We start from the raw sequence: 23,692 nt of genomic DNA on the forward strand, positions 1-23,692 counted from the left end.
CCAGGTCTGAGGGTAGAACCTGGGCTACAGAATTATTATATCTGGCCTACAAATGATGCACAAGCCAAAAAGAACACAACTTGGCTTCCAGAACTGCAAACTCAGGCTAGGATCTGACAGTTAAAAGTCTTTTGACATGCAAGCAGAGCTCATTTCATTCAGAGTCAGTGAGGCACAATGTAGCTGGAAAGCCTATGATGCCATTTTACAGTTATTTTTCAGAGTAGCTCTCCACTCAAAGATCCCAAACTAAAATTAAAAAAATCACAAATAAATACATTTTAAAACCATATATCTGAATGTGGTTCTTTACACAGATATAAAAATAAATAATTTGGGATGTGTAGATTACATTCTGAAAACATTCTACACTTGAAGCGATTACTAACACCTAAAGTAATGTAATGAAGGCAGTGAATTCAGGTTCTTTAATTGCTGAGGTGTTAATGAGGTCATCAGTTGCTGCAGAGGAAGCAACACAATTTGTTTTGGCAGACAATATACCCTTTCAATTTACCATTAAAAGGCAGTGCCCCACTGTGTCTAAGCCAGTGTTTCTCAACCCTTTTGACACCAGGGAATGGCTTGCTGCCTTCCTAAACTGTGTCAGGGATCTCAGGGACAGGCGCTAGTCCATGAACCAGTCATTGAGAAACACTGGTCTAAACAACCAGAGGACATATCTTGCACTATGCTTCCCCTTTAAGTATTCGTTGCTTATTTTTGCCTCTTTTCATTCCACTAATTGCATTTTTAATATGATTTTACATGTGAATTTCTTTTAAGTAATATAGCGTGTGGAATAAAGTTTCACTTTGCACTATTAGGACATGATCCAAACACCACTGAGAGACTCCCACTGACTTCAGATGGGACTTTGGACCAATCCTTGAATATCTGAATAGTAAAGTATTATTTGAACAGTGACACCACTGTGCTAAGAGCACATTTTAATGCACATTACACAACATCCTGTAAGAACATAAGAACAGCCATACTGGGTCAGAACAAAGGTCCATCTAGCCCAGTATCCTGTATTCCAACAGTGGCCAATGCCAGGTGCTCCAGAATGAACAAAACAGGTAATCAAGTGATCCATCTCCCGTCGCCCATTCCCAGCTTCTGGCAAACAGAGGCTAGGGACACCATCCCTGCCCATCCTGGCTAACAACCATTGATGGACCTATCCTCCATGAATTTATCTAATTCTTTTTTGAGCCCTGTTATAGTCTTGCCCTTCCCAACATCTCTGGCAAGGAGTTCCACAGGCTGACTGTGTGTTGTGTGAAAAAATACTTCCTTTTGTTTGTTTTAAACCTGCTGCCCATTAATTTCATTTGGTGGTACCTAGTTCATGTGTTATGAGGAGGAGGAAATGACACTTCCTTATTTACTTTCTCCAGGCCAGTCATGATTTTATAGACTTCTATCATATCCTCCCTTAGTCGTCTCTTTTCCAAGCTGAAAAATCCTAGTTGCTCCTCATACAGCAGCAATTCCATACCCCTAATAATTTTTTGTTACCCTTTTCTGAACCTTTTCCAAGTCCAATATATCTTTTTTGAGATGGGGCGACCACATCTGCACACAGTATTCAAGATGTGGGCATATCATGGATTTATATAGAGGCAATATGATATTTTCTATCTTATTATCTATCCCTTTCTTAATGATTCCCAACATTCTGTTTGCTTTTTTGACTGCCCCTGCACATTGAGTGGATGTTTTCAGAGAACTATCCACAATGAGTACAAGATCTCTTTCTTGAGTGGTAACAGCTAATTTAGACAGCATCATTTTATATATATAGTTGGGATTATGTTTTCTAATGTGTATTACTTTGCATTTATTAACATTGAATTTCATCTGCCATTTTGTTGCCCAGTTACCCAGTTTTGAGAGATCCTTTTGTAGCTCTTCGCAATCTTCCTGGGACTTAACTATCTTGAGTAGTTTTGTATCATCTGCAAATTTTGCTACCTCACTGTTTACCCCTTTTTCCAGATCATTTATGAATATGTTAAATAGGACTTGGCCCTGTACAGACCCCTTGGGTACATCACTATTTACCTCTCTCCATTCTTAAAACTGACCATTTATTCCTATCCTTTGTATCCTATCTTTTAACCAGTTACCAATCCATAAGAGAATCTTCCGTCTTATCCCATGACTGCTTACTTCGCTTAATAGCCTTTGGTGAGGGACCTTGTCAAAGGCTTTCTGAAAATCTAAATATACTATATCCACTTGATCCCCCTTGTCCACACGCTTGTTGACAACCTCAAAGAATTCTAGTAGATTGGTGAGGCATGATTTCCCTTTACAAAAACCATGTTGACTATTCCCCAACAAATTATGTTCACCTGTGTGTCTGACTATTTTGTTCTTTACTATAGTTTCAACCAGTTTTTGTCACCTAAAAAGAATGGTTCAGGTTTGGGAATCTCACTCACATCCTCAACGGTGAAGACCAATGCAAAGAATTCATTTAGTTTCGCTGCAATGGCCTTATCATCCTTGAGTACTCCTTTAGCATCTTGATCATCCAGTGGCCCCACTGGTTGTTTAGCAGGCTTCCTGCTTCTGACGTACTTAAAAAGTAATAGCAAAATTTTTTTGAGTCTTTGCTTAGCTGTTCTTCAAATTCTTTTTGGGCCTTCCTAATTATATTTTTATACTTCATTTGCCAGAGTTTATGCGTCTTTCTATTTTCCTCATTAGGATTTAACTTTCACTTTTTAAAGGATGCCTTTTTGCCTCTCACTGCTTCTTTTACTTTGTTGTTTAGCCATGGTGGCTCTTTTTTGGTTCTCTTATTATGTTTTTTAATTTGGAGTATACATTTAAGTTGAGCTTCTATTATGGTGTCTTTAAAAAGTTTCCATGCAGCTTGCAGAGATTTTACTTTTGGTGCTGTACCTTTTAATTTCTGTTTAACTAACCTAATTTTTGTGTAGTTCCCCTTTCTGAAATTAAATGCTACAGTGTTGGGCCATTGTGGTGTTTTTCCTGCCACAGGGATATTAAATTTAATTATATTATGGTCACTATTACCAAGCAGTCCAGCTATATTCACCTCTTGGACCAGAACCTGACCTTCACTTCGGAATAAATCAAGAATTGCCTCTCCTCCTGAGGGTTCCAGGACTAGCTGCTCCAAGAAGCAGTAATTTAAGGTGTCAAGAAACTTTATTTCTGCATCCATCCTGAGCTGACATGTACCCAGTCAATATGGGGATAGTTGAAATCCCCCATTATTATTGAGTTTTTTATTTTAATAGCCTCTCTAATCTCCCTGAGCATTTCATGGTCACTATCACCATCCTGGTCAGGTGATCTGTAATATATCCCTACTGCTATATTCTTATTATTCAAGCATGGAATTACTATCCATAGAGATTCTATGGTATAGTTTGGTTCTTTTAAGATTTTTACTTCATTTGATTCTATGCTTTCTTTCACATACAGTGCCACTCCCTCACCAGCACGACCTGTTCTGTCCTTTCAATATATTTTGTATCCTGGTATTATTGTGTCCCATTGATTATCCTCATTCCACCAAGTTTCTGTGATGCCTATTATATCAATATCCTCATTTAATATAGGCACTCTAGTTCACTCATCTTATTATTTAGACTTCTAGCACTGGTATATAAGCACTTTAAAAACTTGTCCCTTTTTAGCTGTCTGCCATTACATGACGTAATTGAATGGGACTTTTTTCTTTTGACTATTTCTCATCAGATCCTACCTGTATTTTATCGTCTTCCATCCTCTCCTCCTTATTAGGACATACGGAATCTCCATTTATAGATCCTCCCCTAAGGCATGTTCGTACCATGTGCTCCTCTGTACCTGTCGGCTTTCTCCCAGCCCTTAGTTTAAAAACTGCTCTACGACCATTTTAATGTAATGTGTTCCTTTTCCTGGATATTTCAAAATACTGCTTTTAATTAAAACAAACAAAGAAAGACCACAATCTGAACTTATTCTGTGCAAAACTGTTCTTTAAAATCATTTAAAAAATAGTTGGGCTATAGAGGCATTAAAAAAAACCCTCAGCAATTTCTTTTGCCTCTACAATTTTTAATTTCATAGATTTTCCACTCTTTTTTCACACACTATGGCTTTCACCCACTAAAGCACTTTAAACACAACGAAAACTTAATGGAACTACTCACACGTAAAAGTTTTGCTCCTGCTTAAGAACTTTACTGGAGGGACCCAATTTGTTTTAAAAATTCTCACTCTTAATTTTACAGGTTATGATCAGAATGTGAACTTACTGATTTTCATATTTCTAAAAATATACTTGAGTAACCAAAGCATCTTCAAAGATCATATTGCATTTGTCATAATATCTTATCTTACTTTTCACTCCATGAAGTGGGTTTTAGCCCACAAAAGCTTATTCGCAAATAAATTTGTTTGTCTCTAAGGTGCCACAAGGACTCTTCATTGTTTTTGCTGATACAGACTAACACGGCTGCCACTCTGAAACCTGTCATAGTATCTTAGTATCATAGGTAGCATATATTAAAAACTTTTATAAAATGTTATATCAATATAGTATAATATTTACTTCAGCATGACATGGGTTAGTCTAAGGTGAGGCTGCCATCATGCAACTTGATCATGCATGACTACTGTGTTTATATCCAGTTTGGGGCTTAACTTATGAACCTCTGAAACAGTTACATGTTGCAATGAAAATAGCAGCTCAAATTCAGATATTGTAACAACATAATAGGACTAATGTTCTAATATCTTTTTATGCTAGATCACACACTTTTGGTATGGAATCAGAGACATCTCCTTGACTACTAAGAAAACAATGCAACAGGTTTTTTTTACATCTAAAGCAGTTCAAGTATGGAAAGCAATTCTACTTTTCAGAAAGTTCTAAAACCAATAGTAAAAAAAAAAATCCAGCTCACCTTACTTATGTAACTAGATGCACTGATTTCAAAGGGACTACCTTGCATGAGTAAGGCAAGCAAGATTTAGCTGTATATTAAGTATGCCGTTCTGGAGGAGAACATGTAACACAGAAAATATGAGTACATGACCTACTTGTCGCCATGCATTATGCTACAATCACTGATGGTTAGTTATAAGGATATAGAGCAGATTGCAGAGAGAGGCTGAACCAGAGCTAATAGGAGAATGTCTCTGACATAAATGGTGCTTTTAGGATGAAATCTAAATTTTTCTTCTCATCTGTACTCCGTAATAAAGGGATTCAAACAAAACAGTAACTTGACCACTATTTGCCTCGTCTACACTACCCTCCCAAATGCCTACAAAAAGAAAACTAAGCTGGGAAATCTGATAATAAAACTCCTTGGAGTCTTAGCCGAGGAGAACCAACATTTAATCTATTTGAAACACAGGTGTAAAGAAAAATAAAAGCTAAAAAGCCCATTTTGTCATTCATATCAAAGGTTTCCTCATTTTATTGTACACACAACTTAAAAAGTTCTGAATAAGTACAAATCTTTAGGTTTATAATCAGCAATTTCAACAGAAAACAAAGATGTAAAACTCCCCAAACAAATAATTCAACAACAACGTTTACTGTATAAAAAAAAAAAAAGATCAAGTTCCAAAAGATCAATGTATTAAGAAATTCCAGTCCCCTTTGCATTGTTAGTTTCTGCAAAGATTAGCACCTATTAAACTGGGGATCACTTCAGGCTAAGGCACAAGTAGTTTTGTGAGCTGAACGTACAGTACACCTGCACATTCTGGTGACAGGTCTTTGGACTTTCTTACCAATGTTTAGAACTCTGCCACAAACAGTATTACTGACTGAAGTCAGAGCCCTGCACATTGAAGCTATAGTAGAATATTGTGATTTCATAGAATTTACAGTAATGTCTTTCCACAGGTTACACGTCTTAGTTTTAGTTATTTGAGAAGCACTCCAGATTCAAAACCCACTAAGTTATTCTTCACTCAGAAGATTAATCTTCTAATAACCCACAGAGAGGTAAGTGAATTAAATGCACTTTGCAATATACATTTGGAGCTGTAAAAATCTCACAATATCCATATATTTGGTACGTATGTATACTCATACATATACACATAGCATTTGTGATGAGTTCAGTGTTAAAACGGCTACAGTGCAGATGACAACTATGAGAGTTTGCACTGAGAATTGTGCTATATACCTATTCAGTCCATTAATATCTAATAATTAAGGCTGAACACCCTTTGCAAAATGACAATAATAGGAATGACTTACCAACAGGTTTGCACTAAAACAACAACATAATAATTAACAGGATTTTTTTTTTGTTACTGTTTTCCCACAGTCTTATCAAGACTTGCAACAAACAAAATTAAACAAAAAACCACCACCACCTAATACCACAGGATAAGGGAGTTCAATACCTGTTTTATCCAGTAACTCTGAGGTTACTGGGCTTTTAAGTGAAACTTGATAGAAAAATCAATATATTTCCTACTCCATATGAATGATAAAATATGAATAATTTCTGGGAAATAGACAAAATGTTACTTTAATGACTCATGATTATTTTAAAATTATGAAGTATATACCACAACACGCTAATACGAATGTAGTAAACTTTACCAAGACTTAACTGGATGGCTGTTTGATCACAGAATGTTCTCTGACCTTTGTTTTGTAAATCAAATGAACTGCAATAACTACACATACCAAGACTAAAATGTGCTCTTATAGTGCTTGACATTTGGTGAAAAATATATTCTTAAGTGATGAGTGGGTGTAAATATACATACAGAGAAATATAGGTACAGATTATTTTATGGAGCTCTAAGCCCTGCAATGCATTTTTAAATGGCTTTCTGTTGAACTGTGAAGTGCAGTCAAATACCTTATCTCTAGACCTAAATCCATTAGTAGGCTATAGCTACAGTGGTGAAGAATCACTATTGTTTATGTCTATTCTATAAATGCATTTGTTTATATACAAATACCTGATTAAACATTTAACAGTTGCTAATGCAGGGTCCCATGCCATGTAGGGGAGTTCAGAGGCAGAAGGGATGAATGGCCCCAAATCTCTCAGAGGAAGGAGAGCAGTGTTTCTATGGCATGCTCCCCCTTCACTTGCAAGTATGAGGATGTGGACTGCGGGGTAGAATAGTATACTGGAGTATGTATAGGTGAATAGCTGCTTTTCGCATCATGGCTTGGCTATTGGCCCAGCAGAGGTGAAACCTGCGCAGTAGTTAATGACAGCTGACCAACATTAAGTCCCTTCCATGCCTTCCATTCATGAGGTCAGAAATCATCCTTAGAAGTGATGCTGCCAGGAAGTACCATGGAAAGGCTGCTAGCCTTTGGCTTGCCACTGCCCAAATCCGAACAAATGAGTCTTGTGTCCAGGCCTCCCACCATTATTTTTCAAAATCCTCCCTGTTCAGGGGAACTTGGATAGGAGACTCCGCAAGGATCATCTTCTAAAGTTTCCCATGTAATTCCTTTCCCCCACCCTCACCCCAATCCATCTGTAACATGGTGCCCATAACTTATTTTCATACTCACGTTCTCCTTTCTCTCCAAAAACCATAGTTCTCTATGTAAGTATCCAGCACCTTCTTTTAAAATTGAGTAGCACACTATTAACTTTCTTTAAACAACCATTTTTATGTTCAGATTAAAAATATTCAATCCCAACAACTATTATTTAATAGTACTGAAGTTGTGAAAAACTGAAAACAAAACTGAAAGTCTGCTAGCGTGTTTAACATTTAGGATGTTATGCTTAGGTATTGAAATACACATTGCACCACATCACAAACTGTACTAGCAAGGTAAAACAGCCTAAGTGGAGAACTGAGAGCCTGCCTTCTCACCTTCTTCCTGGGCTGGTCCAACCAGAGACACGTCCATGGGGAGAGGAGTAGGTGTGGCAGGATGCTGTGACTGCTGCCAGGGAAAAGAGCTAGCTAGCAACGCTGGTTTATGCTAGAACTGACACCTAGACTGCTGAAAGGCACTGAACCCAATAATCTCTCTAGAAGAGGACTGTATCTTCGCACCACCCATGAGGATGTTTCTGAGAGTCTGTCTCTCCCCTGACAATAGATCAGCAAGATTAAGTGAATTTGAAGTCTGACCATCTGTAGGAAATGCTACAAAACATTCTTCTTTGACAAAGCCTGTCACAAGACACTACAAGACTAACATCCCGCTTCTACCTGCCCCCAAAAACAACACACAAAACCTCTCACGATTAACTAAAATTAAATAGACAAACACACAACCCTACCCCAAGCCAAGTTTGTATACTCTAAAAAGGGAAAAGAACCAGAGATTATAAAATTCATTTGGGATTTTGTACTGCTAATTGATTTTACATGGAGGCATTCAGATTCTAGAATTATGGGTGGCATTATAAAAACCGTAAGAGAAACATCTCCATCTCCCCCCACCAATAGCACAGGGGTTTGAAGTCCCTCCATCATTCTGCTAGTCAACACTTAAGTTTTGGTTACCTAGCCCCCTTATGGTATTTAGGTCAGCATTAGAAGAGTGTTTCCCCATTCTGTCTCCCATATCCCAGCTTCCTGGAGGAGAATGTAAAAGGAGAAATACCTGTTGCCCACTCTACTGTGCTATTTTAGCAGCTGGATGCTGCCTTTTAGCTCTGCTTGTGTGGTTTTGATCAGCATGTCCTTATCAGAGTATTCCCAACCCCGGTCTTCGGAAAAAAAATGGAGTCAGATGCTGTGGAAGAAAAAATGACTTCCCTGCTGTTATGCGTCACTAAAAGTATTATTTTAATGGATTTATATTTTTTGCCCCCAAAAATTGCCTATCTGTCTCATATTAGAAGCCAAAGAATCAAGAACTGGAATCCAGTCATTATGGTATCTTTCAAGAACGAAGCATGAGTTTAAATTACAGCATTATCTTTTGTTTTTTTAAAAAAATCCTGGGGTTTGTAAATGCCATTAAAAGATACACAGGATTGCAAAGTGCAGATAGTTTTAAACTTTTCTACCCCTACCTTTTAAAGACTAACTACATCTCAAGAAAAAAATATTAGTAAGCTTTCATATATAAAGAGCTTTTTCAAAGTGCTTCTGAGAATTTGGAGAGGAACTTTGTGGTTTTTTTTTTAAAATACAGACTCAGTCAATCCTTAGGAAAGCCCTTGTGACACAAAGTCCTACATATAGACAAAAGGCAATTTTTAACCTTTAATATCTTGGAGTTTTTCAAAAGAATCAGAAATTGTCCCTGCCTATATTACTGTCCAAAGACTTGCCTCCCACCCTCCATCCCCTAAAAGAGAGTTCTCCAATTAAAGCCTTTTTCAATGAAAAAATAAACTAATTATTGCATGACCAGCACCAGCTCGGTGAGATAGCCAAAGAACAAAAAGTTTGTCTCCTTCAGCTGCCTATTTACTGATGCCATATTTCACATTCCTGACATTTCCACAAATAGAAATCAGCTCAACAACAAGAGGCAAAATGATTAACATATAGAGGAGAGAGAGAGAGAGAGAGAGAGAGAACTGCAATTTAAAGAAACAGAACAGCCACAAACACTTGAAAAATGGCACAGCTAATATTTCACCATATGGTGGTATAGGTATGCTTTGATTTTCTAATGCCAGTCAGCAAATGCAAACTCCTGACACCTCCTAGTGCAACAGTAGGGATTCCACTCAAACACAATCAGTGGAATGAGTACACATACTGAATGCTTTAAGGAACGATCATGTCTGTAGAAGGAATAATTAGAACAGACTACAAACAAGAAAAGAATAAGTGAATGAGGGACAATCACCCAATTAAGTTTTATTGCACATTGAAAGAACTTTCCTTGCAATACTTGTGGCACCTTAGAGACTAACCAATTTATTTGAGCATAAGCTACAGCTCACGAAAGCTTATGCTCAAATAAATTGGTTAGTCTCTAAGGTGCCACAAGTACTCCTTTTCTTTTTGCGAATACAGACTAACACGGCTGTTACTCTGAAACCTTTCCTTGCAATGTTTCATTAGGATTCCCTAAGAGATTTTTAAGTGGCCTACCAAGTATGAAGGTTCCTTTTCAACACGTCAGTCCCTTACACAGGAAACACCATATAAACATTAATGGAAAGCACATAATATGAATAAATTAATTATGCTAATTTATGCACCCTGTTTATTTTGGAGGGAATGCAATGAAGTGATATTGCACTGTTATCCCATTTAAGAAAGGCGGGTTCAGAATCTGGACTACAGGGAATATAAACCAAATTGCCTCAAGAGGCGATGCTTTTGACCCCAAACCTGCTACAGGGATATTTTTTATTTTAAACTTGTTTCTTGCACAAGGCCCTCAAAATTTTGCATCTCAGAATTCCAGCCCCTACCAAGAATATCTATTAGGTGGACTGAGAGTAAGTAAGTTTGATAACCTTCACCATCACTAATTTAATGAATAAGTACAATAGATACAATCACTGAAATCTATATTTACACCTTTTCAATTATACTTTCACTATGAATCATGTCATATAAAGTCACCTGTCTAAAAATGCCTATGAAAGCAGTGAAGATTAAAACAGTGACTGATGGTATTCACTTTTTTTTTTTTTTTTTAACTTTACACCAACTCTTTATTTCCCTGAAAGGAGCCATCTTATTTCAATAGCGTTCTGCTGAATACACTGCAGAGTTTAAATTAAAGACAGCTATTGCCTGTTTTATCTTTTAACATTTCTCCCAGACCAAGCAAGTTTTAATTACATTAAGTTGCAGCCATTTTTCTGCAGTGTAATTGATTAAATTAAGACAAAGAAGATGAGAAAGTTCAATAAGGAGTTAAGTGCCTTTATAATCTATGTGTCTCCCTCCAAACAGCTGAAAAACAGCAAGGAACTTGTTCATTGCTGGACTGTTGTTGATCACAATGTGCCTTTAAGTTCAACAATCCTCTTCAGGGGTAGATCAGATGACGCCCAGCACGCAATTGCTCCTGTACACATGCTCCTCTTCTAAATTGCCATCTAAGAGTTTGATTCTTTGAGGTGTATGCCACATTTTTGTTGCATAAACTTGACATTTTAAGAATTATCTTCATGGTTGATTCACAGATTGTCCACCTTTGTCTCAAGAAACAGCACAGAGTCTTACTGCATTGCAGGACCACAACCTATGTATTGGATCTGGCCTGTTAACAACTGACATACAAGTGGCAGCATCTCATGCTGATGTCAGAGAAAGTGCACACCAGACTAAATCTGACATGACATAAACATGTTTCCGTGAAAGTAAGCTACAATAGGACTATAATTTTTCTTAATTCTGGTTGGCCCAACTGACAATACTAATCCTTTTGGAAGTTTCTTAATTTTAGCATTTTGCATAAATCACAGCTGGTTATAGACTTTGTGGATACGCATATTTCAATAACAAAGCTGGGATACTTCAAGGGAAAATAAAGAGGAGGAGAGAAACAGAAATCAACTATATTATGCAAATTAAAATCCAGCCACTGAAATAAAAGTTTTCCACCTCAAAAATTATTTAAATTATACCTCTGAATTGAAACCTAGTTCCAAACAGCATAGGTGGATACCTCAAACATCAAACTACCAATCAATTATTGATGTGCGTTTTTCCTGTTTGGTCTTCTTGGGCAAGATTCTTTAAATTATTTTGAAAATCAAAAGTGAAGTTCTCACCAGTTGCTTGAACAAAGGGATTGCTGAAGAAGTGGCTTATATCCATTGGAGCTGCACCTTCCGAATCCCAGGAATCTGTATCTGTACTGGTAGAGTCTTCTGTAGTCGTAAGTGGATAGCTCAGCTGCTCCAACTGGTCAATGATGTCAGTGAATTGAAAGGCTGAGCTGGATTCAGAGCGAACCGAGTAGGCTGGGAAGTTCACCATAGAACTAGCTTCAGAATGATTAGCAGAGCTATATGTGTGAAAGGATGATGTACCATTCAGTGGCAAATTATTGAGGGAACTGCTTTCAGAACGGTTGTTTATGAGTGAACTGGTTTCAGAAGGACTCAAAAGGCTTTGCATTCTGCTTGCTTGTGCTTTAACCTCAAACAATTCCGATGTATCTGATGGTCTCTCATTGCCATTGAAATCACTCCCTTCTTCAAATTCAAATTCATCTTCCATGTTCATATCTACTGCTTCTGTGGAGTATCTGTCAGGGCTTGACTGAGAAGACACCATATTTTGCTGAAGAACATCCTTAGTTAGTTTAGTTGAATCTGATGCATGCCTAGATAAATCAGACCCTATTAGGTCTAAGCCACTGTACACATATGAAAATGCCTCAGATCCCCCAGCAAAAAAGGAGATTTCTGTTGGGTCATCATCAATAAATTCTTCTGAAACCTGCAGCTGGGAATTTGTCAATGTGAAAAGAGGGTCACCCCTACCACAATACTGATGCTTTTTATCAGCAATAAAAACACCTGTGGTACAGTCATCCTCATCATTGTCATTTTTACAGATAACCCTGCTCTCCTTGTTACCCTTCTCTATTTCTAGATTTAAACCGCAACTATTCTCAACACCAGGACAAGTGAGGCTGCAGTTTCCTACAACATTACAAAACCCAACACCTTGGAATGATTGGAGTATGGGAGATCCAGGCTGCTGTGTTGCTTTCTTCCCAGTTTCTTCAGATGGTGTTGCAATACTCTTTTCTGTTGTTGGGCTCCTCGTGTACGGTGCTCTGGGGTCCAAGAAGGAACGATTCGTCTCTGTACAGATGGGCAGGTCAGTAGTGGTAGTGAATGATGTATAAACTGAATGGAAGGAGGCAGATACTGAGGCATGGGACTCAGGAGCACCTAAGCCCTCGGTAAATGAGACACTCTGAAGTGGAAAAAAAATAGAATAGGTAAAAAAGTGTTTTTATCATACACAGAAAAAATACTACCTCTGATATCTGACTCAGTAAGAGTGTGTACTAGATTTTCTACAAATACAGCTCATATAGAGAAAAAGACCAAAATCTCCAGAAAGATAAAAACTCACCTTTTACAACTTCTGATGATCAGTTATCAAATTACTCCCATAATTTTTAAACCCTCTGCTAACAGAGCAAACAAGAAAATACCCACATGGGATTGGAGGGAATTCACAAAACATTTAGGGCCAAATCCTGAAGTGCTTGCTTCAACACATGCTTCTATGACAGAGACATTTGATCTGAGACACATGAACAGGACTGAGTATCTCAAGGAATAAGTATGAAAATTACTTTTCAATTATGTGAAGTGTGAAAGATGAGCCATGTGAGTCAATTCAACCTATCTGAAGTACCCACTAAAATTAGTACCACAGGAAAAAAATTATGCACAGGCATGAAGATTAAACAGTGAAAGTGATTCTGGATCAACAAGACAACGTAATCAACTTTCCCTATACTGCCAAATTGGAAACCTGGCTGTCAGTCTTACTGACCATAATATTTAGAGTGGTGCAGGACTAACCTGTTTTGGCACATCTGTGTTCGAACTGTGAGCAAACACTCTAGCTTTGCTGTGCCTCCTGAAAGACAGAGTATGCTGTAAGGAACTAAAAAAATCAACCAGCCTTTCTTCTCCCCTACTCAACTTCACTCATTCTACCCAACCACACAAAAGAGTAAAAAGATGTTATATCCCCCATTCAGCGATGAGTAAATGAAGGTACAGCAAAGACATGAAATATTTGTGAATTACTACAAAACACAGAAGCAAGACAATTACAGAAAACAGAGACACTAGATTCAGACCATTCATGTCTTCAAAGGAGAACGCAAAGGCAACTGCAAGGGCATGAGAGAACAGAAGAATGAGGCAGCATAAAGATGTCTGTTCTTTTTTTAAAAAATTTCTCTTCTCATCAAAGCACACAAATATCCATAAATTAATATGGTGTCAAAACAGAGAGCAAGTCAATTCATGTGCAACACTTATGCTAAGTACATTGTCAGTTAACTGTATACAATATATGGTACGTAATAGTACCCATTTTCCATGGGAAAAAAAAAAAGCCCTTTTTATAAATTATACAAGCTGGTGATTTGAGACCATGTAACAGTTTTAGAAAATCCCTGCTCAAGACAGGAAGCTGATCAGAAGTCCAAATAGTCAATATACATTTTTTATGGAATTTTCCACGGTTTTATCACCCAGATTAATGTCCCGTAGACCTTTTCTTATTTTGTGAAGACTGCCTTTGGAATGCATTTTCTAACTGCATTTCATGTAAACCATACACCCCCAAGAAAACCACATGGACTGAAAGGAAGGATAACATCTCCTTGAAACATTTCCTACTAGTAGTTAGAGTGTGTGTGCACACTTGAGAGAGAGAGAGAGATTCAAAAAATAAATCAAAGGCAGAATACAATTTCAAGTCCCTGCTCTGCCACAGACTTCCTGTGTGACTTTGGGCAAGTCACTTAGCCTCTCTGTGCCTCTGTTCCTTAGAATTGTATAATTAAAAAAAGAAATGTCTCAAAGCAGCAATTTCATTAAAAGTGAGATTTAGGATATCAACCTAGGGGCTCCAAGAGTCTCAAATTCATGTCACCTTTTAAAAATCATGGGTTTTACCTTTCATAGGGAGTTTTCTTCATCCCACTGTCTTTAACATAATCCACCAGCTGTTTCTGTGTTCGTCCACTGTGAACCCATGCAAAGTACAAATATTATAAAAATCATCACAGAAGGAGTAGATAAAAATGTCCAGGTTTGGAACAAAGAATGGTTATGCATCAGGAACAGATTCTGAAACTTTTAACTTCAGTGAATTACTTTAAAGCACTTTTTCATCATGATTTAATTTCCTAGCTATAAAAGGTTGTGCTATAAATATGCTGAGTTATGCTACGTCATACCTGTATCTGAATGAAGACCCTCTGCTGAAGAAGACTGCTTTAGCCTTTGGTTTTGGTTGATCAAACAACCTGAAGAAAGTGTGATATTCCACACAGATTTTCCAGAAGTTTTTACACTCATCCCTACTGCCAAACAGAAACTCCAGCGTATCCTGATATGGACCCTAGGAGCAAAACAGACACTCAAGTAACACACACAAGAACACTGAAGAAAGGCAAGAAAATAGCATGTACACTCCACCACAGATGGCACAGATACTGAATTGCAATGGGCTGCAATATTTTTGTTTCCATGTGGTCTGAGCCATGTCACATATAAAAATCTTTATTTTACTAAGCCCTTGGGGCATTTGGTAAAGTTTTGAATGTAGTTTTAAAATGTGCAATCTGAAACATCCTAAAATGTTTTTATTCATGCTTTAGAAAAATGCAAAAGTGCTTTAAAATAAACTTGATAAAACCTTTAAAATTATGTTAAATATAGATCATATTAGTAAAAGTGGATTGTTAAATTAGTAATGTGTCTGAAAGAAATAATGAAGATATTTAATCACAAGGCTTATTTTAAAATGTTTTCTTAAAAGTGCTAATGCTTATCTTACTTCCTGGGGTTTGTTAGATTTCTTCTTTCATTTAACTGTTTGAACTCAAGAACTACTAATAGACTTGGCTGCACCTAAAAAAATCCACCAAAGATAAAAACAGATGTCTAGGTTTTTGTAACTGATGATGCAAATTTGTGGGAAAGCAAATCCAAAGTAGAGGATATCTCACTGAAAAAACTCTTCCTACCAGCCCCCTTCCATTGAACACTGGGGGGGTCATACTTTTAAGAGTCTTAACTTATCTCAATTGGCATAGTATCACATGAGGAGTTAAGTGGCTTCAGAGGTACCCACAGCCGCCAACTATATAGGGATAATGTACATTAAAACCACCACCATCAATTACACCTGGAAACAAGCCAGAAGCTGCTGCAGATTGGATGGCACAGGTATGATGAACTCTCTCTGATAAGCACTACTTAGCAAGCAGGCATTCCGCACCAAGTGAAGTTTCTAAGTAATCTTAAAATATAGTCCCATGTACAGCATATTATAGTAATCCAGTCTTGAAGTGACAAAGGCATGAATAATCACGAGTAAAGCTGCGAACCTTTCATGGAGGTCACAGAAGTCACAGATTCCGTGACTTTCCGGGACCACCATGACCTCTGCAGCTGCAGTGGCTGATGCAGCTGACCCCAGGGCAGCCTGAGCAGCCTCGCCTCCAGCAGCGGCGGGGGCCCAGGCCGCCCCCCTCAGCAGCAGCGGGGCCATGGGCTGCCCCCCTGCCCAGCAGCAGCAGCAGGCCCCGGGTTCCCCCCACCCTAGGAGCAGCAGTGTCCGTTGGAGCGCCCCTCTTCCCCAGCACCTAAGATTTAGTTAGGGGTATTTTTAGTAAAAGTCATGGACAGGTCACTGGCTGTGACATTTTGTTTATTGCCCGGGACCTGTCCATGACTTTTACTAAAAATATCCGTGACTAAATAGTAGCCTTAATCATGAATTCATCTGCATTCAAAAGAAAAAAGAACAGGAGTACTTGTGGCACCTTAGAGACTAACAAATTTATTAGAGCATAATCTTTCATGGGCTACAGCCCACTTCATCGGCTGCATAGAATGGAACATATAGTAAGATAGATAGATAGATAGATAGATAGATATACACACACACACACAGATAAGTTGGAAGTTACCATACAAACTGTGAGAGTCTAATTAGTTAAGATGAGCTATTATCAGCAGGAGAAAAAAAAACTTTTGTAGTGATAATCAAGATGGCCCATTTAGACAGTTGACAAGAAGGTGTAAGGATACTTAATTTAAGGAAATAAATTCAATATGTGTAATGACCCAGCCACTCCCAGTCTCTATTCAAACCCAACTTAATGGTATCTAGTTTGCATATTAATAGACCAATCCACACAAGCGGTCCATTTCCTGGACACTACTGTGCTAATAAGCGATGGTCACATAAACACCACCCTGTACCAGAAACCTACTGACCGCTATACTTACCTACATGCCTCCAGCTTCCATCCAGGACACACCACACGACCCATTGTCTACACACAAGCTCTAAGATACAACCGCATTTGCTCCAATCCCTCAGACAGAGACAAACACCTACAAGATCTCTATCAAGCGTTCTTACAACTATAATACCCACCTGATGAAGTGAAAAAACAGAATGATAGAGCCAGAAGAGTATCCAGAAGTCACCTACAACAGGACAGGCCCAACAAAGAAAATAACAGAACACCACTAGCTGTCACCTTTAGCCCACAACTAAAACCTCTCCAGTGCATCATCAAAGATTTACAACCTATCCTGAAAAATGATCCCTCACTCTCACAGATCTTGGGAGACAGACCAGTCCTCGCTTACAGACAGCCCCCCAACCTGAAGCAAATACTCACCAGCAACCACACACCACACAACAAAAACACTAATCCAGAAACCTATCCTTGCAACAAAGCCCGATGCTAACTCTGTCTATTTATTCATGTGACACCGTCATAGGACCTAATCCCATTAGCCATGCCATCAGGGGCTCATTCACCTGCACATCTACCAATGTGATATATGCCATCATGTGCCAGCAATGCCCCTCTGCCATGTACATTGGCCAAACCGGACAGTCTCTACACAAAAGAATAAATGGACACAAATCTGACATCAGAAATCATAACATTCAAAAACCGGTAGGAGAACACTTCAACCTCTCTGGCCACTCAGTAAAAGATTTAAAGGTGGCAATTTTGCATCAGAAAAACTTCAAAAACAGACACCAACGAGAAACTGCTGAGCTTGAATTAATATGCAAACTAGATACCATTAACTTGGCTTGAATAGAGACTGGGAGTGGCTGGGTCATTACACATATTGAAATTATTTCCTTAAATTAAGTATCCTCACACCTTCTTGTCAACTGTCTAAATGGGCCATCTTGATTATCACTACAAAAGTTTTTTTCTCCTGCTGATAATAACTCATCTTAACTAATTAGCCTTTCACAGTTTGTATGGTACCTTAGAGAGAGAGAGAGAGAGAGAGAGAGAGAGAGAGAGAGAGAGAGAGAGAGAGTGTGTGTGTGTGTGTGTGTGTGTGTGTGTGTGTGTTCCATTCTATGCATCCGATGAAGTGGGCTGTAGCCCACGAAAGCTTATGCTCTAATAAATGTGTTAGTCTCTAAGGTGCCACAAGTACTCTTGTTCTTTTTGCAGATACAGACTAACATGGCTGCTACTCTGAAACCTGTCAAAAGGAAAGTGTCACAATCTCATGGCCAAGCACAGAAACCAAAAAAGCACTCTTGGCCACTACTGCTATATGGACATTCAGAAACAGATGAAAATCTAATAAGCATCTTATGTTGTGAACCTGAGTCACATAAGGCAGACAAACTTCCTCAATTGAAAGTGCTAATGATATCGCCTCTGCCATATCTTCTATTTGTTTCCCTAGGTCTTTCAGGATCACTTTATTTTTATCTGAATTGAGACCCCACATAAAACGGTTACCTATCTGTAACGGGTTTCAGAGTAGCAGCCATGTTAGTCTGTAACTGCAAAAAGAAAAGGAGTACTTGCGGCACCTTAGAGACTAACAAATTTATTTGAGCATAAGCTTTCGTGAGCTACAGCTCACTTCATTGGATGCATGTAGTGGAAAATACAGTGGGGAGATTTTATATACACAGAGAACATGAAACAATGGGACTATCCAGTTTGGCCAATGTACATGGCAGAGGGGCACTGCTGGCACATGATGGCATATATCACTTTGGTAGATGTGCAGGTGAACGAGCCTCTGATAGTGTGGCTGATGTGATCATAGGGCCTAATCACTATGTAAAAGAATAAATGGACACAAGTCAGAAGTCAAGAATTATTACATTCAAAAACCAGTCGGAGAACACTTTAATCTCTTTGGTCACTCGACTACAGACCTAAAAGTGGCAATTCTTCAACAAAAAAACTTCAAAAACAGACTCCAACGAGAGACTGCTGAATTGGAATTAATTTGAAAACTGGATACAATTAACTTAGGCTTGAATAAAGACAGGGAGTGGATGTGTCATTACACAAAGTAAAACTATTTCCCCACTGTTCCTCACATGTTCTTGTCAACTGCTGGAAATGGCCCACCTTGATCACCACTACAAAAGGTTTCTCCCCCACCCCCACTCTCCTGCTAGTAATAGCTCACCTTACCTGATCACTCTTGTTACAGTGTGTACAGTAACACCCATTGTTTCATGTTCTCTGTGTATATAAAATCTCCTCACTGTATTTTCCACTACACGCATCCAATGAAGTAAGCTGTAGCTCACGAAAGCTTATGCTCAAATAAATGTGTTAGTCTCTAAGGTGCCACAAGTACTCCTTTTCTATCTGTAATTGTTGTTTTTCAAGATGCAATGCAGATGTGTATTCAATTTAGGCAGCGTGCGCTCAGCACACTGGAGCCAGAGAACTTTGCCTAGAAGTACCTGTAGGAGAGGCGCTCATGCCCTGCAGCCCAAGCCCCACACCAAGGGCAGCACCACCCTGAACTCCCTCAGTGGCTTTGTACCAAAAGTCAGAAGTACAGACTCTGACGTAATGGGGTGGAGGGTGAGTTGTGGAATACACGTCTGCATCACATCTCAAAAAAGTTACAAGTAGGTAACAATTTTTTCTTCTTTGAGTAGATGCAGCCATGTTTTCTACTTAGGTGACTTGCAAGTAGTACTCATAGGAGGAGAGAGGTTGCAGTCTATTTAAACAAGGACTACAGGATTGCCTTCCGAAAGTTTGCAACTGATCTGGATGCAGCAGTAATGGCATAGTGGTTTATGACAGTATGCACAGATGACCAAGTGGCAGCCCTGCAAACGTCCAATATAGGAATGTCACTTAGAAATGCCATCAATGTTGCCTAGCCTGTTGTGGAATGAGTATGTACCCTTTGAGGCAGCATATACAGGAAGTTCTCCACCTGGAGATCATCTCTGAACAGACTGCTTAATGCTTAATTTGGTCTGCATATGAAATAAACAAACAAGATAAGGAGCAGAAACGTTTGGTCCTACTGAGACTCAGTCCTATTTTCTCCTATTGAGAAAAAGCTAAACATTGGCTGATGTCCAGTGTGTGACGATGATGTTCCTCTGGGGGTGAATGCTGCTTAGGGAAGAACACTGGTAAATATACAGCTTGGTTCAGGTGAAACTGGGAAACAACTCTGGATAAACACATAAAGTAACGCTGCGGCCATACCCTATCTTTAGAAAATTGAGTGTAATGGGTATCCACCATCAAAGCCTACAACTCACCCATGGTGGATGTTATCAACACATGGAAAGCAGTTTTCTGACACAGAAGGGAGAAAGAAGAAGTTACTAGAGGCTCGAATGGAGGCCCCAAAGGAGTAGCTAAGACAGTATTAAGGTCTCACAAAGAAATTGGCTCTTTAACCAACAGGTAGAGACAAGTGACTCCTTTCAAGAACCTCACTGCCATGGGGTTTGAAACCATCGACTTTTCCGTGGATGGACAGATGAGACCCTAAGTCATCGCCAGGTGGACTTTCAATGAACTAAGTGCAAGACCAGAAGACTGAAGGTGTAACAGGTACTCCAAAATGCTATGGATACAAGACAACTTCAGACAACTCCACAGGCTAATGACCAAATCCAGAACTGATTCCATTGTGACAAACAGATCACTTTGGTGGAGGGCTCCCTACTATTGAGCAAGACTTGCCAACACCATCTCCAAACATAATTCCTCCTCCTCATCTAACCATGCAGTATCCATGCTGTGAGATGCAGGAAGCTGAGTGCTGAATGCAAAACCCAACCATGATGCTAAGTCAGGAGGTCGGAATGAAAAGGAACAGATACAAGAAGGCAAATCATTAATATGAAGAGGTCAGAGAACCAACAACATTGCCTCAGCCATGCTGAAGCAATGAGAATAAGCTTGGCATGGTCCAACTTCAGCTTGAGAATGACCTGCACAATGATCAGAATTGGAAGAAAAGCGTACAACAGTGCCAATTCCCAGCTCAGGTGAAAAGCATCAGGGAAGGAGCCCAGACTGAGACCCCACCCCTGGGATTAAAAGATTTGACATTTCTTGTCATCTCTAATGGCAAGCAGTTTGATTGGTGGGATGCCCAAACTTTAAAAAATGGACTGCAGGATGCTGGGCTTCACGGACTATTTATGATTCAAAGAGAAATTTCTCCTGAGGTGATCCACCAGGTGATTCTGGATCCCAGGTAAGAGAATCAGCCAGGAGGGTAACGTTTTCCCCAATGCAAAACTGTCAGAGCCTGATCGCCTACTGTCACAGCACCCTGAAGATTGCCAGGTCCCTCCTGCCTGTTCACATAATATATCACGGTGGTATAGTCGGTAAGGATGTGCACTGCCAAGTCCCTGATGTGATCTCAAAGGGCCTGACAGACATTGTAGATGCCACAAAGTTCCAGAACATTTATATGCACAGAAGTTTCCTGTTCTGACCACAGGCTTTGAACTTTCAGCAACCCCAGATGTGCTCCTATTAAGCAGGCATCAGTGACAAAAGTCCCAGTTGGTGGGGACCAAGCGAAGGGAACACCCTGGCACACATTGTCTTGAACTGTCCACTATCATAAGGAGTCCAGTACTGGCAGAGGAAGTCAGACCAGTCTGTCCAAGGGATGATAACTCGGTTGATTGACTGACCTCAGCCACATCTGAAGAGGACATAGGCACAATCTGGAATGTTGGACTACCTGTGTGCATGAAGCCATATGGCCTAGCAATCTCAAGCATACTCAGGCTGGGGGTGAGGGTTGAGACTGAAGCGCCAGACATGGGTGGCAAATTGCTTGTAATCACTTGGTTGGCAGAAAGAGTCTCAAACATGAGACTATCAAGACAAGAGTCTATCAGGACAAGACAAGAGTCTATCAGGACCCTAGTAAACTTGATTGTTTGAGTTGGAATCAGTGTTGACTTTCCACTGTTTAGGATGAGACCTAGATGACTGAGTAGGTATAGTGTGACATGAATGTGACAGAGGACTCCCTCTCTGGATTTGCCCTTCAATAACCCACCATCTAAATATGGAAAGATATGAATTCCCCTGTTCCTGAGGTACACTGCTACCACAGTCATGCACTTGATATAAATCTGTGGAGTGGAAGACTGGCCAAAAAGTTGCACAATGTACTGTTAGTGCCAGCCAGCCGCAATAAATCTGAGGAACTTCCTGTGGCTCGGGAGGATCGCTACGTGGAAATAAGTATCCTGAAAGTCCAGAACATCAAACAGTCATGATTTAAGGCGGGGAGAATACACAGTTGCATCTACTCAAAGAAGAACAGCTTTTTATCTAAGCATCAGAGACAAGTTTATACAGGAAATGTAATTAAATATAAAATAGAATGTAAGTATTTTAATACTATCACTATAGTGCATTGCTCACACAAGGATCTAAAGGGATACAGGGTCGAGTGAGGTGTCTATGAAAAGGTTATGATTTGCTGGTTATGGTTATGCAATCTGTATGCATCTATCATTTTTGTATGTGAATTTATAAGTATTGGCTCTATACTTGGATTTCAAATGTTTGCTCCTGGGGAAACGCCCACAAGATAACGCCCTGCACATCTTGGAGGGCCTATTCAAATTAAGTGGCTCATCAAGAAACACTTGGTTGACAATGGACCACCTACACAGCGTGATTTTTTGGTAAGATCTAAGTTATATATTGACCTGGGTGTGTGGCTGGTCCTTTGGGATCAGAAGAACCTATTATTTGATGAGACTGGTTATAAAGAACCATTCATCTCTGAATCCAGTGTTTTTAGTAGTGATATAAGAACTGGAATACCTGAGGAAACTGCCTTTATGTTTTTTTGTTAGCCAGTGTGGTGAAACAGGAGTTTACTTTTCTGGCTGGTTTGGTATAGCTTATAAAAGAATAACCACCAGTTTTGGGTTGTGTTTGCCCTATTTCTCAGCAGTTCGTCCTGAATTTGGCATCCTCAGTTGTGACCCACTAAAGCATGGTTACAAGAAGGGAACAGGGTGCAAAGGGGTCAAAGGGGGCTTTCATGAGCCATGCGAGCACCAGATTCAGGTCTCATGGAGGGACTGGGTCCCAGACTTGGCGGTAGAGCCACTCCAGACCTTTTAAGAACCAGACCGTCAGGTTATGAGTGAAGACAGACCTGCCCTGGAATGGAGGGTGAAAGGCTGATATAGCGGCCAAGTGGACCTTAACTGATGAAAGGAACAAACCCTGGAGCTTCAGGTACATAAGGTAGTCCAGGATTAACTGCAGCAAGGGCTGCTCAGGCCTAACCTCTTGGGCCAAGGCCCAGCACATGAATCGTTTCCATTTGGCAAGACAGATCACTCTAGTGGAGGGCTTTCTACTACCCAGTAGGACCTGCTGGACTTGGGCCGAGCACTCCTGCTCTTCAGTAGTTAACCACGGAGCAACCAAGCTGTGAAGTGCAGCACTGCCAGATTCGGGTGCAGGAGCCGGCTGTGATTCTGCAACAGAAGATCTGGCAACTGCATCGGGGTTGTCACAGGCAGGTCCATCAGCTGAACCGGTGCTGGCGAGGCCAAGCCAGGGCTATCAGGATAACCTTGGCCTTGTTCTGCTTGATCTTAATGAGGACTCTGTGAAACAACAGCACCAGCAGGAAAGCGTACATCAGAGGCCCTCAACCATGGAAGTAAGAAGGCGTCTGGCAAGGAGCCCGTCGAGCCCCCGAAACGAGCAGAACCTGTAACAGAC

The 23,692-nt window shown here is 39.7% G+C and overlaps 1 protein-coding gene across 2 annotated transcripts in view; it reads right to left on the reverse strand.

The window, feature by feature from the left end:
* Nucleotides 1-23,692, reverse strand: part of FARP2 (FERM, ARH/RhoGEF and pleckstrin domain protein 2) — a 198,826-nt gene that overhangs the window by 55,545 nt on the left and 119,589 nt on the right. For both annotated transcript variants that reach the window (XM_074964209.1, XM_074964208.1), the window contains exons 10-13: nucleotides 14,858-15,021; nucleotides 14,574-14,642; nucleotides 13,464-13,521; nucleotides 12,588-12,843 (exon numbers count right to left, since the gene is read on the reverse strand). In XM_074964209.1, coding sequence (XP_074820310.1) covers nucleotides 12,588-12,843; nucleotides 13,464-13,521; nucleotides 14,574-14,642; nucleotides 14,858-15,021 — 547 coding nt within the window. The remainder of the gene's footprint in view (nucleotides 1-12,587; nucleotides 12,844-13,463; nucleotides 13,522-14,573; nucleotides 14,643-14,857; nucleotides 15,022-23,692) is intronic.

This window comes from Natator depressus, chromosome 9 (assembly GCF_965152275.1).
Source record: "Natator depressus isolate rNatDep1 chromosome 9, rNatDep2.hap1, whole genome shotgun sequence".
NCBI classification, from domain to species: Eukaryota; Metazoa; Chordata; order Testudines; family Cheloniidae; genus Natator; species Natator depressus.